The following is a 19457-nucleotide window of genomic DNA, read 5'->3' as shown; positions in this document are numbered from 1 at the left end:
TTCTGAGAGAATCCTCCCAAGGATTCTGAGAGAATCCTCCCAAGGATTCTGAGAGAATCCTCCCAAGGATTCTGAGAGAATCCTCCCAAGGATTCTGAGAGAATCCTCCCAAGGATTCTGAGAGAATCCTCCCAAGGATTCTGAGAGAATCCTCCCAAGGATTCTGAGAGAATCCTCCCAAGGATTCTGAGAGAATCCTCCCAAGGATTCTGAGAGAATCCTCCCAAGGATTCTGAGAGAATCCTCCCAAGGATTCTGAGAGAATCCTTCCAAGGATTCTGAGAGAATCCTCCCAAGGATTCTGAGAGAATCCTCCCAAGGATTCTGAGAGAATCCTCCCAAGGATTCTGAGAGAATCCTCCCAAGGATTCTAAGAGAATCCTCCCAAGGATTCTGAGAGAATCCTCCCAAGGATTCTGAGAGAATCCTCCCAAGGATTCTGAGAGAATCCTCCCAAGGATTCTGAGAGAATCCTCCCAAGGATTCTGAGAGAATCCTCCCAAGGATTCTGAGAGAATCCTCCCAAGGATTCTGAGAGAATCCTCCCAAGGATTCTGAGAGAATCCTCCCAAGGATTCTGAGAGAATCCTCCCAAGGATTCTGAGAGAATCCTCCCAAGGATTCTGAGAGAATCCTCCCAAGGATTCTGAGAGAATCCTCCCAAGGATTCTGAGAGAATCCTCCCAAGGATTCTGAGAGAATCCTCCCAAGGATTCTGAGAGAATCCTCCCAAGGATTCTGAGAGAATCCTCCCAAGGATTCTGAGAGAATCCTCCCAAGGATTCTGAGAGAATCCTCCCAAGGATTCTGAGAGAATCCTCCCAAGGATTCTGAGAGAATCCTCCCAAGGATTCTGAGAGAATCCTCCCAAGGATTCTGAGAGAATCCTCCCAAGGATTCTGAGAGAATCCTCCCAAGGATTCTGAGAGAATCCTCCCAAGGATTCTGAGAGAATCCTCCCAAGGATTCTGAGAGAATCCTCCCAAGGATTCTGAGAGAATCCTCCCAAGGATTCTGAGAGAATCCTCCCAAGGATTCTGAGAGAATCCTCCCAAGGATTCTGAGAGAATCCTCCCAAGGATTCTGAGAGAATCCTCCCAAGGATTCTGAGAGAATCCTCCCAAGGATTCTGAGAGAATCCTCCCAAGGATTCTGAGAGAATCCTCCCAAGGATTCTGAGAGAATCCTCCCAAGGATTCTGAGAGAATCCTCCCAAGGATTCTGAGAGAATCCTCCCAAGGATTCTGAGAGAATCCTCCCAAGGATTCTGAGAGAATCCTCCCAAGGATTCTGAGAGAATCCTCCCAAGGATTCTGAGAGAATCCTCCCAAGGATTCTGAGAGAATCCTCCCAAGGATTCTGAGAGAATCCTCCCAAGGATTCTGAGAGAATCCTCCCAAGGATTCTGAGAGAATCCTCCCAAGGATTCTGAGAGAATCCTTCCAAGGATTCTGAGAGAATCCTCCCAAGGATTCTGAGAGAATCCTCCCAAGGATTCTGAGAGAATCCTCCCAAGGATTCTGAGAGAATCCTCCCAAGGATTCTGAGAGAATCCTCCCAAGGATTCTGAGAGAATCCTCCCAAGGATTCTGAGAGAATCCTCCCAAGGATTCTGAGAGAATCCTCCCAAGGATTCTGAGAGAATCCTCCCAAGGATTCTGAGAGAATCCTCCCAAGGATTCTGAGAGAATCCTCCCAAGGATTCTGAGAGAATCCTCCCAAGGATTCTGAGAGAATCCTCCCAAGGATTCTGAGAGAATCCTCCCAAGGATTCTGAGAGAATCCTCCCAAGGATTCTGAGAGAATCCTCCCAAGGATTCTGAGAGAATCCTCCCAAGGATTCTGAGAGAATCCTCCCAAGGATTCTGAGAGAATCCTCCCAAGGATTCTGAGAGAATCCTCCCAAGGATTCTGAGAGAATCCTCCCAAGGATTCTGAGAGAATCCTCCCAAGGATTCTGAGAGAATCCTCCCAAGGATTCTGAGAGAATCCTCCCAAGGATTCTGAGAGAATCCTCCCAAGGATTCTGAGAGAATCCTCCCAAGGATTCTGAGAGAATCCTCCCAAGGATTCTGAGAGAATCCTCCCAAGGATTCTGAGAGAATCCTCCCAAGGATTCTGAGAGAATCCTCCCAAGGATTCTGAGAGAATCCTCCCAAGGATTCTGAGAGAATCCTCCCAAGGATTCTGAGAGAATCCTCCCAAGGATTCTGAGAGAATCCTCCCAAGGATTCTGAGAGAATCCTCCCAAGGATTCTGAGAGAATCCTCCCAAGGATTCTGAGAGAATCCTCCCAAGGATTCTGAGAGAATCCTCCCAAGGATTCTGAGAGAATCCTCCCAAGGATTCTGAGAGAATCCTCCCAAGGATTCTGAGAGAATCCTCCCAAGGATTCTGAGAGAATCCTCCCAAGGATTCTGAGAGAATCCTCCCAAGGATTCTGAGAGAATCCTCCCAAGGATTCTGAGAGAATCCTCCCAAGGATTCTGAGAGAATCCTCCCAAGGATTCTGAAAGAATCCTCCCAAGGATTCTGAGAGAATCCTCCCAAGGATTCTGAGAGAATCCTCCCAAGGATTCTGAGAGAATCCTCCCAAGGATTCTGAGAGAATCCTCCCAAGGATTCTGAGAGAATCCTCCCAAGGATTCTGAGAGAATCCTCTTAAGGATTCTGAGAGAATCCTCCCAAGGATTCTGAGAGAATCCTCCCAAGGATTCTGAGAGAATCCTCCCAAGGATTCTGAGAGAATCCTCCCAAGGATTCTGAGAGAATCCTCCCAAGGATTCTGAGAGAATCCTCCCAAGGATTCTGAGAGAATCCTCCCAAGGATTCTGAGAGAATCCTCCCAAGGATTCTGAGAGAATCCTCTTAAGGATTCTGAGAGAATCCTCCCAAGGATTCTGAGAGAATCCTCCCAAGGATTCTGAGAGAATCCTCCCAAGGATTCTGAGAGAATCCTCCCAAGGATTCTGAGAGAATCCTCCCAAGGATTCTGAGAGAATCCTCCCAAGGATTCTGAGAGAATCCTCCCAAGGATTCTGAGAGAATCCTCCCAAGGATTCTGAGAGAATCCTCCCAAGGATTCTGAGAGAATCCTCCCAAGGATTCTGAGAGAATCCTCCCAAGGATTCTGAGAGAATCCTCCCAAGGATTCTGAGAGAATCCTCCCAAGGATTCTGAGAGAATCCTCCCAAGGATTCTGAGAGAATCCTCCCAAGGATTCTGAGAGAATCCTCCCAAGGATTCTGAGAGAATCCTCCCAAGGATTCTGAGAGAATCCTCCCAAGGATTCTGAGAGAATCCTCCCAAGGATTCTGAGAGAATCCTCCCAAGGATTCTGAGAGAATCCTCCCAAGGATTCTGAGAGAATCCTCCCAAGGATTCTGAGAGAATCCTCCCAAGGATTCTGAGAGAATCCTCCCAAGGATTCTGAGAGAATCCTCCCAAGGATTCTGAGAGAATCCTCCCAAGGATTCTGAGAGAATCCTCCCAAGGATTCTGAGAGAATCCTCCCAAGGATTCTGAGAGAATCCTTCCAAGGATTCTTAGAGAATCTTCGCAAGGATTCTGAGAACATCCTCCCAAGGATTTTGAGAGAATCCTCTCAAGGATTCTGATAGAAACCTCCCAAGGATTCTGATAGAATTCTTCCAAGGATTCTCAGAAAATCCTCTCAAACATTCTGAGAGAATTCTCCCAAGGACGAATTCTTCCAAGAATTTTATCCAGAATTCCACCATTTCCAAAACAATGCAATCATACATGAAAACTTTGTCATATTTTCAATGCACCATTTACTTAGCCACCAGCCATCCCAATCCAATCTAATCGCCTTCCCGTTCTCGCACTCTCTCCCCTCCGCAGTGAAACCCCTCCGGGTGAAGATCGTTACCCCTAATGAGCTGCTGAACGCGAAACAAGCCGTACCCATCAGGTGCAATGTGTGGGGTTCCTTCCCGGCGGCCAAAATCGTCTGGCTGCTGGACGGGGAACCCCTTCGGAGTGCCGACATCACTGTACATAGCGAGAACAATGTAAGTATGCAGGGGCCCCAGGAACCAACAAACAAATGAGATGCAATTCCGGGGCCATCGTTGGGCATTTAATCAACAAACTGACTCACTCTCCCCTCTGCTGACTCGTTCCAGGATGCAAATTTTACCTCCAGTATACTGACGATGGTGGTCTCGGCTGGGAACGATGGCTCCGAGCTGACCTGTCGGGCTTCGAATCCGTGGTTCTCGAACTTTTCACTCGAGGACAAGCGGATTATCAACGTTGCATGTAAGTAAATCATGGCAGGGGATTTGAGGTTTTGAGGGCATGAGTTTTAAGACGGGAAGACGATGACAACATATACACATTGGACTGCACCAGCACATTAAATGGAAGAATTGCATGATAATAGAGGGATAAATCTCTATATATATATAAGTAAATGAGTTCAGTTCACGAACGGATGAACAGATCGGCATAATCTGTGAAGATTCCTTCTTAGAATCTGTGGCATGATCTGTGGAGATTCCTTCTTGAAATCTGTGGAGATTCCTCCCAAGAATCTGTAGAAATTCTTCCCAGGAATCTGTGAAAATTCCTCCCAGGAATCTGTGGAGATTCCTCCCAGGAATCTGTGGAGTTTCCTCCCAGGAATCTGTGGAGATTTCTCTCAGGAATCTGTGGGCTTCGTGGCCGAGCGGTTAGCAGCGTCAGTCGTTTAGGTGTGTCATAAGCCTCGGAGTGTGGGTTCGATTCCCGCTCCAGTCGGGGAAAACTTTTCGTCAAACGAAAAATTCTCCACTGGGCCACTGGGTGTTATATGTGGTGTCCGTTGTCAAATGTTAGTATTGTTCAGTCTGTAGAGGCCGCAAGGTCGAAGACGGTGTAATTGTCTTTTTTTAAAAGAATTCTCCCATGAATCTGTGGAGATTCCTCCCTGCAATCTGTGAATTATTCTCCTAGTATTCTGTGAAGATTCCTCCCAGGAATCTGTGAAGATTCCTCCCAGGAATCTATGAAGATTTCTCCCAGGAATCTGTGTAGATTCCTCCCAGGAATCTGTAGAATTTCCTCTCAGGAACCTGCGGAGATTCCTCTCAGGAGTCTGTGGAGATTCCTTTCAGGAATCTGTGGAGATTCCTCTCAGAAATCTGTGGAGATTCCTCTCAGAAATCTGTGGAGATTCCTCTCATAAATCTGTGGAGATTCCTCTCAGGAATCTGTGGAGATTCCTCTCAGGAATCTGTGGAGATTCCTCTCAGGAATCTGTGGAGATTCCTCTCAGGAATCTGTGGAGATTCCTCTCAGGAATCTGTGGAGATTCCTCTCAGGAATCTGTGGAGATTCCTCTCAGGAATCTGTGGAGATTCCTCTCAGGAATCTGTGGAGATTCCTCTCAGGAATCTGTGGAGATTCCTCTCAGGAATCTGTGGAGATTCCTCTCAGGAATCTGTGGAGATTCCTCTCAGGAATCTGTGGAGATTCCTCTCAGGAATCTGTGGAGATTCCTCTCAGGGATCTGTGGAGATTCCTCTCAGTAATCTGTGAAGATTCCTCCCAGGAATCTGTGAAGATTCCTCCCAGGAATCTATGAAGATTTCTCCCAGGAATCTGTGTAGATTCCTCCCAGGAATCTGTAGAATTTCCTCTCAGGAACCTGCGGAGATTCCTCTCAGGAATCTGTGGAGATTCCTTTCAGGAATCTGTGTAGATTCCTCTCAGAAATCTGTGGAGATTCCTCTCAGAAATCTGTGGAGATTCCTCTCAGGAATCTGTGGAGATTCCTCTCAGGAATATGTGGAGATTCCTCTCAGGAATCTGTGGAGATTCCTCTCAGGAATCTGTGGAGATTCCTCTCATAAATCTGTGGAGATTCCTCTCAGGAATCTGTGGAGATTCCTCTCAGGAATCTGTGGAGATTCCTCTCAGGAATCTGTGGAGATTCCTCTCAGGAATCTGTGGAGATTCCTCTCAGGAATCTGTGGAGATTCCTCTCAGGAATCTGTGGAGATTCCTCTCAGGAATCTGTGGAGATTCCTCTCAGGAATCTGTGGAGATTCCTCTCAGGAATCTGTGGAGATTCCTCTCAGAAATCTGTGGAGATTCCTCTCATAAATCTGTGGAGATTCCTCTCAGGAATCTGTGGAGATTCCTCTCAGGAATCTGTGGAGATTCCTCTCAGGAATCTGTGGAGATTCCTCTCAGGAATCTGTGGAGATTCCTCTCAGGAATCTGTGGAGATTCCTCTCAGGAATCTGTGGAGATTCCTCTCAGGAATCTGTGGAGATTCCTCTCAGGAATCTGTGGAGATTCCTCTCAGGAATCTGTGGAGATTCCTCTCAGGAATCTGTGGAGATTCCTCTCAGGAATCTGTGGAGATTCCTCTCAGGAATCTGTGGAGATTCCTCTCAGGAATCTGTGGAGGTTCCTCTCAGGAATCTGTGGAGATTCCTCTCAGGAATCTGTGGAGATTCCTCTCAGGAATCTGTGGAGGTTCCTCTCAGGAATCTGTGGTGATTCCTCTCAGGAATCTGTGGAGATTCCTCTCAGGAATCTGTGGAGATTCCTCTCAGGAATCTGTGGTGATTCCTCTCAGGAATCTGTGGTGATTCCTCTCAGGAATCTGTGGAGATTCCTCTCAGGAATCTGTGGAGATTCCTCTCAGGAATCTGTGGAGATTCCTCTCAGGAATCTGTGGAGATTCCTCTCAGGAATCTGTGGAGATTCCTCTCAGGAATCTGTGGAGATTCCTCTCAGGAATCTGTGGAGATTCCTCTCAGGAATATGTGGAGATTCCTCTCAGGAATCTGTGGAGATTCCTCTCAGGAATCTGTGGAGATTCCTCTCAGGAATCTGTGGAGATTCCTCTCAGGAATCTGTGGAGATTCCTCTCAGGAATCTGTGGAGATTCCTCTCAGGAATCTGTGGAGATTCCTCTCAGGAATCTGTGGAGGTTCCTCTCAGGAATCTGTGGAGATTCCTCTCAGGAATCTGTGGAGATTTCTCCCAGGAATCTGTGGAGATTCCTCTCAGGAATCTGTGGTGATTCCTCTCAGGAATCTGTGGAGATTTCTCGCAGGAATCTGTGGTGATTCCTCTCAGGAATCTGTGGTGATTCCTCTCAGGAATCTGTGGAGATTTCTCGCAGGAATCTGTGGAGGTTCCTCTCAGGAATCTGTGGATATTCCTTTCAGGAATCTGTGGAGATTTCTCTCAGGAATCTGTGGAGATTCCTCTCAGGAATCTGTGGATATTCCTCTCAGGAATCTGTGGAGATTCCTCTCAGGAATATGTGGAGATTCCTCTCAGGAATCTGTGGAGATTCATCTCAGGAATCTGTGGAGATTCCTCTCAGGAATCTGTGGAGATTCCTCTCAGGAATCTGTGGAGATTCCTCTCAGGAATCTGTGGAGATTCCTCTCAGGAATCTGTGGAGATTCCTCTCAGGAATCTGTGGAGATTCCTCTCAGGAATCTGTGGAGATTCCTCTCAGGAATCTGTGCAGATTCCTCTCAGGAATCTGTGAAGATTCCTCCCAGGAATCTGTGGGGATTCTTCCAAGGAATCTGTGGAGATTCCTCTGAAGAATCTGTGGAGATTCCTCTCAGGAATCTGTGGAGATTCCTCTCAGGAATCTGTGGAGATTCCTCTCAGGAATCTGTGGAGATTCCTCTCAGGAATCTGTGGAGATTCCTCTCAGGAATCTGTGGAGATTCCTCTCAGGAATCTGTGGAGATTCCTCGCAGGAATCTGTGGAGATTCCTCTCAGGAATCTGTGGAGATTCCTCTCAGGAATCTGTGGAGATTCCTCTCAGGAATCTGTGGAGATTCCTCTCAGGAATCTGTGGAGATTCCTCTCAGGAATCTGTGGAGATTCCTCTCAGGAATCTGTGGAGATTCCTCTCAGGAATCTGTGGAGATTCCTCTCAGGAATCTGTGGAGATTCCTCTCAGGAATCTGTGGAGATTCCTCTCAGGAATCTGTGGAGATTCCTCTCAGGAATCTGTGGAGATTCCTCTCAGGAATCTTTGGAGATTCCTCTCAGGAATCTTTGGAGATTCCTCTCAGGAATCTGAGGAGATTCCTACCAGGAATCTGAGGAGATTCCTCCCAGGAATCTGTAGAGATTCCTTCCAGGAATCTGAAGAGATTCCTCCCAGGAATCTGTAGAGATTCCTCCCAGGAATCTGTAGAGATTCCTCCTAGGAATCTGTGGAGATTCCTTTCAGAAATCTACGGAGATTCCTCCCAGGAATCTGTGGAGATTCTTCCCAGGAATCTGTAGAGATTCCTCCCAGGAATCTGTGGAGATTCCTCCCAGAAGTCTGTGTAGATTCCTCCCAGGAATCTGTGAAGACTTCTCCCAGGAATCTATGGAGATTCCTCTCAGGAGTCTGTGGAGTTTCTTCCAGGAATCTGTAGAGATTCCTCTCAGGAATCTGCAAAGATTCCTCTAAGAAATCTATGGAGATTCCTCTCAGGAATATGCGGAGATTCCTCCCAGGACACTGGTGAGATTCTTTCCATGATTTTGGGGAGGTTCCTTCCAGGTATCTGGAGAGATTCCTTCCAGGAATCTGGAGAGATTCCTTCCAGGAATCTGTAGAGATTCCTTCCAGGAATTTGTAGAGATTCCTTCCAGGAATCTGTGAAGTATCCTTCCTGGAATCTGCAGTATCCTTTCTTTGAAGCAATTTCTTCTTGGTGGTTCCGGAGAGACGAAGGGTTTGGCGACCATAGGCAACCATTTTGTTTAGTGGATTGAGGATGAAGTAGTTCTAACTTTTACTTTGGAAGAAGACTGCCTTTAACCCCACACTACTTGGACCTCTCTTTTCAGGTGTTAGTTGGGCAGATTACCCCTCATGGTTTAGAAGAAATAAAAAAGATCCGCATTAAGTGAACTAAATTACCAGTGCACGCCCCTGTTCGAACCACACCATATTTTTCCAACGTGGTCATCCGGAAGCATGTTGGCAGTGGTGGAACTGTGGGGACCGAAACGGCAAACGGCGATGGTGCTTTATTACTGTAAAATTGGCTGCTGGCATGTAGTTGGACTGTGGAGTAAGCCACTGCGAAACAGAATTGCTACCACCCAACGCCTCAACCCATTCCAGTCAGTAGTTCCGGATGGGTGCGACAAACGTAAAATGGGATATTTCACTCGGTCGTACAATTAAACCTTGGTGGCTGTTTTGGTTTTTTACTTTCCCGTTCCATTCCGATTCAAGTTGGATGACCAATTCGTACGGAATGGTTCCATCGCTTCGCCGCCGGTAGGTATAATAAGGCTTATGGCCCAACAAAACCACTATCGACCGGTGAAATGTAATCAAGGCTTTTATGGTTCTGGCTGCTCTATTCAAATGGTCGTTTCCGCAAAACCGTTAAACTCGTGTGGTTGATTACCTTTCAAAAATGTGTTATTTATTCAGCTGGTGGAAGTACTATCCACTAAACAGATTCTTCTTTGACGAATAACTTCATTTCATTCCACGTAGCAAACCAGGGAGAATTCCCTAACAAATTCCTCTCGTCGCTATCAGCTGTTTCTCGGAACAAGTGCTGGCCATACACCGGCGACGGACGACTGCTGCTACTCGACTCGGACAAAACTTGCCCCATTAGTCGAATGAGTTCGTTCCAGTTGCGGAATGATAAATTGTTAGAACACTCACACACATACCCTTCACACAGTTCTTGTGTTTCTACATTTCATTTGCCACGAGGCGTGTGTACCACTCGGCCGCCATATTGGAGCATCCCGTATTGCACTGGACCGGGCTAGCGGAGATAACAGTCGTCGACGGAATTGGTCCTGCCTCATTCCGTCTCCGTCACCATCACCACCCCACCATTGCGCCACGAGGATGACTGATATCGGTCATCTCTCGGCGAACTCATTTCCCCTCGAATCTCAGCCGACCTTCCACCACCTTTCCGCGCCCAAGCCCAAATGAAATAAATATTAGGTTCAAGGCTGCCGCGGGACATAAATAAATGCTTATTAATGTTTGAGGGTGGTCCGGCTGTCGGCTGGCCGCCGGCCGCGCCACCGGCGAAAAGTGTTACACATGGCCGACGGGTCCTCCGAATCCCAGCAGCAGCAGCAACAGCCGGAAATGGGAACTCATTTTAAATTAACGATTCGAGTGCGATAAAAGTGATAAACTGCGCCCGGGACTCCGCCGTGCCGCTGAATTCCAGGAGTGTTGCATATTTGAACGGCAGGACATGGCAGGATGGCGCACACTTGGAATGGGGACAATTTATTAGTGCACTTTCATGGATCGTTCAAATAAAAATGCAACCAACTGGTATTGCTGCTGCTAGCCTGCTGAACGAGTGATTGTCGGTCGCAGCCGATAGCCCCTATACCAACGGGACTCATTGAGAGTGAGAGTAATAAAAGGCTACGCTTTCGTACTGCAGTCGCATTGTATGTGGAAAGCGGAATCTATTTTTAGATTCGAGATTCATCAGACTCTCAGTTTTGGGAAAGCTTTGAAATGTGTGTTTGGAAACAGATAACATATTTTGTTATCATTTTGTATTTTTATGTTATTGCGATAGACCAAAATTATCGATAACTAAATTTGTAATCATCTGGTTATCATCAATCGAAAAAGATGATAACTCAGTTGACAGCCAAAGCTTGCGCTAACCGGACGCGTTCATACCAATCGTCATAAAATGAGTGCAAAACGCGAAAACACATTGGTGGTAGACTTCAGTGTTTTACCTAGAACACCTGAGGTGCCTGCTGTGCATAAATTCATATGTGAGCAACTGAAGTTGGACATTAAACACATCCGAAATGTCCAGCTTCACAATGTACGAAACTGTGTTTGCATCGAAATGGTAGACATGGACATCGCCAGGCATTACCAAGACACTCGCCATTTGCAGCACATCATCAGATGTGGTGAAAATGAATACAAGATCCCCGTGTATGTAGAGGATGGAGCAATCAACGTGCGGGTGCACGATTTACCGCCCAACACGCCTTCTTCCGTGATTGTTGAACATCTTCGGAAATACGGAACTATTCTTTCCATTTCCAGGGAAAGGTGGAAACACTATTTCCCTGGGCTCTATAATGGTGTTAGAGTTGTAAGAATGCAGCTCACTCACCCAATCCCTTCGTATGTGACCATCGCCAATGACGTCACGATGATCACATACCCAAATCAACCGAAGACGAAGAAACCTCATCCTCGAAATATCAACAACACCACCACACCGCAATCGAACGTAACACAGACCGTTAGGACGACCACCGAAACATACGCTCTCGTGGAAGCCGACTTCCCACCGCTAGATGCTGCACAACGACAACGAGGTACATTGAAAAACAACAACGATAGCCCAAAACGAATGCCTAAAAATGCTGAAGTTAAAATGCCCACACAACCCGATCACGTGAACGCCGACAATAGCGAACCTGAATCAACAGAGAATGAGTCAGACGAAGAACAATTACCAAGCAAGCGACGGCTGTCATCGGATAGGAAAGAGAACACTCCGAAACGTAAAACGCAGAAGCAGGGTTGCCAGAACGACGGATCGGAAGATAGCCCAGATATTGAGGAAACCGATGTAGTGACAGTTGAATCAACCGATTTTTCTCCGATAAAAACAAGGAGTATGAAAAGTAAAGTATGTAAACAAAAATGAAATTATGTAATGAATCTTAAATTCTAAGAGATGAACCAGCCTCGGGCTAAAAATCTCTATAATAAAGATAGAAAAAAAAAAAAAAAAAAAAAAAAAAAAAAAAAAAAAAAAAAAAAAAAAAGATGATAACAAAAATAACAAAATGATAACACTGATAACATAGTTTATTATCAAAGTAATATCACTTTGTTATCCGCCTTTGCTCGGACATGGAGTGCTTCGAAATGCGCGGCACAAGAGGCATACGCAGGACTATCAGGATGGCCTCTATGGTCAAATGGCAGCGCGCGTGGGACAGTTCCACCAAAGGAAGGTGGACCCATAGGTTGATACCGAGGGTAGATAGTTGGATCAATAGGCGCCATGGGGAAGTTACATTCCACCTGACACAGGTCCTTACAGGTCATGGTTGCTTCCGACCGTATCTACACCGTTTCGGGCATGCGGATTCTCCCGAATGCCCAGCGTGCAATGGTTTAGAGGAAACGGCGGAACACGTTTTGTTCGTGTGCCCGCGTTTTCCAACAATGCGTGACCGCATGCTTGCCACATGCGGGGAGGACACAACTCCGGACAACTTGGTCCAGAGGATGTGTAGGGATGAGGTTAGCTGGAATGCCGTTTCAACCATCACCCATATTGTCTGGGAGCTACAGAGGAGGTGGCGCGTGGACTCGGAGAATGTCTAGTCCAGATGTAGTACAAGAGGTGGTCCAGGGGTTCGAAGTCGGCTTCGTAGGTCATACCGGTGCCCTGCGGTCGAGATCGACCCTTACAGCGATTAAGTGGCCGCGGAGAGGAAGTCCCGGTAGCGGTGCTGTCGTGGCGTCGGTCTACTGGGTTAGATCCGAGCTTGCGGTTGGAAAGGGGTCCCCGGCAAGGGTCGGGGTAGGTGAGACCCTGCTGTCTGCAACCTTCGGGTGCATCTGATAGGGCCTGAAAGGTAGTGATACCCTTCCTTTGCGGGCAGGTCAGATCGGGTTGCACGTGGGCATCAGTTCTTGATGTCTGCTAAGCAGTTGGGCGCGGGCGGGGTTGACCCTGGTGTCGGTTGCGTTGCACTTCGTTCTGCAAGCCTCAATCTGCTCGTACCGACGACGGTGGTCGTAGTGGATGCACGACAGCATAGTCTTCGAGTCGGACCACATAGAACGCTGCTTCACCTCCAATGGAGTTGTCTTGAATATAGAGTTCGACCTAACTCTGCAGCTTGCAGATCCAGTCGCAAGTACTGCAACGATGAAAGTTTCGACTTCGCCCTCATGATCTAACCTACCGGTCCAGTAGTTCTCTTGGTGCGGATGTTTGCCACAGCACCTTTTGCCTCCTGGCTTGCGCCAGCGGAAACGTGCAGTCGAGTGCTACGGAAATAGTAGCGAGGTACGTGGACATTTTTCTCTTCCGGAAGCTTCTGGTTATAGTTGTTCCACTTCTCCTCGTTTAGAATGCTGACTAGCGTAACGTGCCACACCTTGGTGCACTCCAACAGAGCCGCTCCAACGCCGTCGTTTCGTACACGTAGCCTTGGCCGAGATTGTCAGCGATCATGCAGTGGACTTTGGTATCGACCTCGGGATCCTTCCTCTGTCGCTTCTCCAACGTCGACTTCTTTACCACCGATCGTTGATCCTCTCGTTGACTTCTTCAACATCTCCACCGCTCTTCTGTATTCTTCCGGCTCCGGAAGCAAGGCGATGGAAGTGCCGGACTCCTGATGGGACACCGGGCTGCACGAATGATGCGCGACCATTCCGTTGATCGCGTTTTCCGGTTCTGTCGGTCCAACCCAGCTTTGACCTCACTGCTATCGGCTTGTCCAGTCGACCAAATCGCGATTTCAACGGCGCGTAAAGATTCAACTTGATCAAAATTTGTGAAACGGTTTGCTGTACATCGGTGTTCGGTAGGCCTTGAAGATGTGCGTATTTCTTCACCACATCCGAAATAGCTACCGTGAACTGCGGCAGCTTTAAGCTCTCCTGTGCTGTGTGAGCACTCTTGATATGGATGCGTTGCGTGGATCCTCTTGCCGAGATGAACAGACTCACGCACTGCGGATCTTTCTCCATTCTGGAAACTCCGGCAGTCCAAGTCACACGCAGTTCTTTTCGATCATCGTATACGGCGATTCTTCCTTCAAAAACGCGATAGTGTTCGCGGAATATTTGCCGTAGTGCAAATTACGGTTGGCTTGGGCTGCTGTCCTACTGTCTTCCACGCCGCTTGTCGATCCTTTCATCGATCCGGATTCTACGGAGCGGGGGTTCCTTCTTCGTACGCTGCAACTTTGCTAGCGTCTCACTATCCTTGACAGGAAGTTGGATAACGTCCGCAGCGTCACAACTTTTCTCTTTCTGCGATACCGTACCCATTCCAGCTGGGTTGCAGCCGGTAGCTTCTCCGTCAGTTTCTGGATCAGCATGGGATTGATCAGGGGCGTCGTTAGCCCAGTCGCTTCTAGGTGATCGGCGAGCTGCTGAACTACCATTCCGAAGCTGATAAAACTCGCTAGCCAATCCGCTTTCGGTGGCGCTGCATACAGCATGTGCAGTGTCTCCACAATCTTTGGTACGGATTTCGGAAGAAGTAGTCTGCTCCTCAGCGCCTCTAGGTCTTCCCCTTTCAGGCACTCCTGTAGCCGTGCCAAATTCTCCATGTCGGAAAAGCCGCACGCCTTCGTTGACGTCTCGTAGCTGCTGATAAACATGGGCCATTCCTCGATCTTCCCAGAAAACGATGGCAACTTCCTGGAGAGGAATTACCGAGCGGACATCTGCGCCTTCGTCGATTCTCGCTACCGCTTTTTCCACCCATCCTTGCCTTTTCCGACGAGGCTTCTCTTTCTTTCTCTCCTCTTCGGAACTTCCCGAACTTACTTCGCTGCTTTCTTCCTTCTCTGCGGAACTCTCTTCTTCCTTGCTGGAACTTTTTTATTCTTTTTCGCAGCTTTCCGCCTCTTCAGCGGACTCTTCTTCTTCTTCTTCGAAACTCGCGCTTTCCGAATCAACAACTTCCACTACATTCTTCATATTCTTGGTTGTTTTTACCCTCTCGGGTTTGGGAACCCCTCTAGTCGACCGAGAGGCGTTGAATCTCCGCCACGTCTGATCCTAAAACTCTCCGGCAGACTCAATTAACCTCCAACCGGCTTCAGTGACAGTTTGCGACAAATTTTCGAAGTCGAGTGCTTGTGGTACGCTTCTCTCTGATCTTCGAAATCGCCTACCGTCGCTTCCGCTTTTCGAGGCTTTCCATTCCTCGAATTCCTTCTTGAATCCTTTCCCCGGCTTCGTCTGCTCCGATTCCATCATCTGCTTTGTTCCGCTTTTTGAACTTCCCACTATACCGCCTTCGATAGCTTGCTCCAGCTCTTTTTCACCGCCTGCTTTCCGCTTCAGCTTCTCTGCCATCTCCGTCCGCATTTTGTCGAGTTTCCTCTGATGGGCTTCTTCTTCGGCGAACTTCTTCACCATCTGTGTATGTTCGAACTCGAGTTCCATCTCCCGCTTCTCTTTCTCCAGCTGCTGGCGCAGCTCGTCCGTTTACGCCTTCGCTCACACAGCAGAACACAGAGAGCGGCACATTGCCGGGTTCTTGTAGAAGCCATCGGCATCGTATGCTCTACGGCAACTGGTCGTGGAGGGCTTGCTGCGCATGGTGAATGGTGAAATTTGTCAAACGATTTAGGGCTTACCATGTTCGAGCCACCAGCCCATCCAGCTACAATAGTTTCGCCTTTGACGGATCCAAAACTGCCATTGATTTTCGAGTTCTCCTAGCGCTTCTTCGATAAGAAAATGTGATATGAGCACAGAGACCAAAATCCACGTCCTGGTGCTGGACCTATGTGGACCGGGAAGACACAAGGCGCTGTCCATAAACTACGTAGACTCATTTTTGGCAATCTCAGAAATTTTCCTTCTATTTTCTGGTGCACGCCTCTGCACGACTGTTCTGCTTCTGTTGCCAAATGGGAGTGACCATTACTTCCATCCTGGCGGCATACGCTTGTTCCTGAAATAGAACCATATCCAGCGCGACGGAGACGAACCACCCACCCTTTCCGTTCCATTCCTTCACTTCCATAAACTAAACGAGACCAACCGACCAACAGACCGACCGTCCGACCGGGCAAGCAAACTCTCCGAGACCACGCTGTGTATACGATAAATTAAATTTTATAATTTCCTCTCTAATGCACCAAAGCTGTATTTTATATTAATTATTGCTTCCTTCTTCTATTCCGCTCTCCTCCGACGACTGATGGGCCGACCATTAACTGGATGCCGTCGCCGCCGTCGCGCCACCATCATCAACCTGCAACAGACCAACCGGTCGTATCGGTCCATCTGGCGAACGAAGATCCCAGCCGAGTCATCACCCGGTCCGAGGGCGAAAACGTGACGCTCAAGTGCCGGGCCGACGCCCGTCCACCGGTGACGTCCTTTTCCTGGTACAAGAATGTAAGTACATAGAACGTTGCACCCACCTTCTTTCTCGCCATTGAAATTGGTTGGGTTCATCAAATGGAGGCCGTCTAGTTGATTGGGAATGTGGAAGAGTGGGTTTCCTCCACTCTTTGTGGTGCTTGGTGTGGGTTTCTTGCGGTTCCTTATTGATTGAGGAAATGAGGGTGTATTGAATCGAGGAAGTGCATTAATGGGAAGTAAATATTAAATCGATGGACGCTTTATTTCTGGTTGAAGAAGTGAGTTGCACTGCAGAGAGGATGCAAAGAGCCTCAGTTGAGGATTCTATTTAAAGCTAATTTATTTGAAAGCTTCAATGGTATGACAGCCGAAGATTTAAATCTTTTGCGTCCGGCTGAGTAACCGTGAAAAAGATAAATAAGATCAAGAAAACAAAAAAGACAGAGAAGGCAGAGAAGACAGAGAAGGCAGGGAAGACAGAGAAGACAGAGAAGACAGAGAAGACAGAGAAGACAGAGAAGACAGAGAAGACAGAGAAGACAGAGAGGACAGAGAAGACAGAGAAGACAGAGAAGACAGAGAAGACAGAGAAGACAGAGAAGACAGAGAAGACAGAGAAGACAGAGAAGACAGAGAAGACAGAGAAGACAGAGAAGACAGAGAAGACAGAGAAGACAGAGAAGACAGAGAAGACAGAGAAGACAGAGAAGACAGAGAAGACAGAGAAGACAGAGAAGACAGAGAAGACAGAGAAGACAGAGAAGACAGAGAAGACAGAGAAGACAGAGAAGACAGAGAAGACAGAGAAGACAGAGAAGACAGAGAAGACAGAGAAGACAGAGAAGACAGAGAAGACAGAGAAGACAGAGAAGACAGAGAAGACAGAGAAGACAGAGAAGACAGAGAAGACAGAGAAGACAGAGAAGACAGAGAAGACAGAGAAGACAGAGAAGACAGAGAAGACAGAGAAGACAGAGAAGACAGAGAAGACAGAGAAGACAGAGAAGACAGAGAAGACAGAGAAGACAGAGAAGACAGAGAAGACAGAGAAGACAGAGAAGACAGAGAAGACAGAGAAGACAGAGAAGACAGAGAAGACAGAGAAGACAGAGAAGACAGAGAAGACAGAGAAGACAGAGAAGACAGAGAAAACAGAGAAGACAGAGAAGACAGAGAAGACAGAGAAGACAGAGAAGACAGAGAAGACAGAGAAGACAGAGAAGACAGAGAAGACAGAGAACAGAGAAGAAAGAAAAGACAGAGAAGACAGAGAAGACAGAGAAGACAGAGAAGACAGAGAAGACAGAGAAGACAGAGAAGACAGAGAAGACAGAGAAGACAGAGAAGACAGAGAAGACAGAGAAGACAGAGAAGACAGAGAAGACAGAGAAGACAGAGAAGACAGAGAAGACAGAGAAGACAGAGAAGACAGAGAAGACAGAGAAGACAGAGAAGACAGAGAAGACAGAGAAGACAGAGAAGACAGAGAAGACAGAGAAGACAGAGAAGACAGAGAAGACAGAGAAGACAGAGAAGACAGAGAAGACAGAGAAGACAGAGAAGACAGAGAAGACAGAGAAGACAGAGAAGACAGAGAAGACAGAGAAGACAGAGAAGACAGAGAAGACAGAGAAGACAGAGAAGACAGAGAAGACAGAGAAGACAGAGAAGACAGAGAAGACAGAGAAGACAGAGAAGACAGAGAAGACAGAGAAGACAGAGAAGACAGAGAAGACAGAGAAGACAGAGAAGACAGAGAAGACAGAGAAGACAGAGAGGACAGAGAGGACAGAGAGGACAGAGAAGACAGAGAAGACAGAGAAGACAGAGAAGACAGAGAAGACAGAGAAGACAGAGAAGACAGAGAAGACAGAGAAGACAGAGAAGACAGAGAAGACAGAGAAGACAGAGAAGACAGAGAAGACAGAGAAGACAGAGAAGACAGAGAAGACAGAGAAGACAGAGAAGACAGAGAAGACAGAGAAGACAGAGAAGACAGAGAATACAGAGAAGACAGAGAAGACAGAGAAGACAGAGAAGACAGAGAAGACAGAGAAGACAGAGAAGACAGAGAAGACAGAGAAGACAGAGAAGACAGAGAGGACAGAGAGGACAGAGAGGACAGAGAAGACAGAGAAGACAGAGAAGACAGAGAAGATAGAGAAGACAGAGAAGACAGTGAAGACAGAGAAGACAGAGAAGACTGAGAAGACAATAAATAAAGAGACGCCTTTTAAATGCTTCGTTGAATATCCCGATTTTCTTTGATGTTATCGGTCATCAAAACCATAAAACGTTTTTATCATTATTTGGTGTAGAGGATACCCCTTCCAAATACTGAACATTCCTCCAAGCATATAGATATATAGCCGCCATTCCGTATTCTATCATCATCTGCGCAATTAAATCATTAATCCTCCATTACGATGAGATTAGTCTAACCGAGAGCTAGATTTCGTCCAGCACACTCTACTGCTACGGGCTGAGGTACCAGGTCCTGCTTGCCTGTTTTCGTGCAGCAGTGGCAGCAGCACATGAGTGGCAATCCTTCATTTATAATTGGTTTTATTACCGGTAGTAGCGTAACATAATTCACATACAACGACCAGGACAACGACTAGGAGATGGTCCCTCCTTCCTAGCCTTGGGCCCCCGAGCCCATCCTTCGATTTCACACAATGATAAGCGAGGGCGACCCTTATGAAATGTCCAATTCTGATACAATATGCTGTATTGTTATATTACAATACATTTCATTGTGACCACCGCTAGAAACAATTGAATAACAATATAACTTATGGTTATGCACTATACAATGAATCGTAGATGAACAGTTTTTACTAAAATGTATAGAATTTCAAGATCTTCAACACTTCAGAAATATGTTTCTATGAACAAAATCATGCACCAACCATCCATGTTATTGTCATCTTACTGTCCGAACTTTCTTTGCAATAGAATATATTTGTTGTAAAACCACATTTGTGCAGGAATTTTGATCCGGGTAGGCAAAACACTTGAACGACAAGTCCCCACGGGACACGGGTTTCCCGTTTTGCCACAAAGGACCTAAATACAAAGTGTCAGTCAGTGCTGCGCTGTTTGTCCTGCCCTCCTGTCATCCTCGTCCATTGTCAGAGCCAGAGGGTTTCGATGGCTGCGTTCGTTTACTTGTTAGGTTGTCGCAGGCAGAACAGGGAACAATTCCGGAGGTCAGGCGGAGGATGCCGTAGGGACAGTAATGAATAATAATGACGTATTCCTCTTGATTTATATTCGTCATTCTTCATTGAACGCGGAGGGAAATGAGTGGCATGACGGGAGGAGGGCTGCTGGAGCAAGTTCAAGGAC

At 47.2% G+C, this 19457-nt stretch overlaps 1 protein-coding gene across 4 annotated transcripts in view; it reads left to right on the top strand.

The window, feature by feature from the left end:
• The window catches only part of LOC109406630 (uncharacterized), a 688592-nt gene that overhangs the window by 532819 nt on the left and 136316 nt on the right, over nt 1-19457 (top strand). For all 4 annotated transcript variants that reach the window (XM_062847228.1, XM_062847227.1, XM_062847225.1 and 1 more), the window contains 3 exons: nt 3865-4034; nt 4149-4284; nt 16003-16139. In XM_062847228.1, coding sequence (XP_062703212.1) covers nt 3865-4034; nt 4149-4284; nt 16003-16139 — 443 coding nt within the window. The remainder of the gene's footprint in view (nt 1-3864; nt 4035-4148; nt 4285-16002; nt 16140-19457) is intronic.

The sequence above is a fragment of the Aedes albopictus genome, chromosome 1, assembly GCF_035046485.1.
Source record: "Aedes albopictus strain Foshan chromosome 1, AalbF5, whole genome shotgun sequence".
NCBI lineage: Eukaryota > Metazoa > Arthropoda > Insecta > Diptera > Culicidae > Aedes > Aedes albopictus.
Note: the sequence above shows the minus strand (reverse complement) of the source record. Positions and strands in the feature narration are given on the sequence as shown.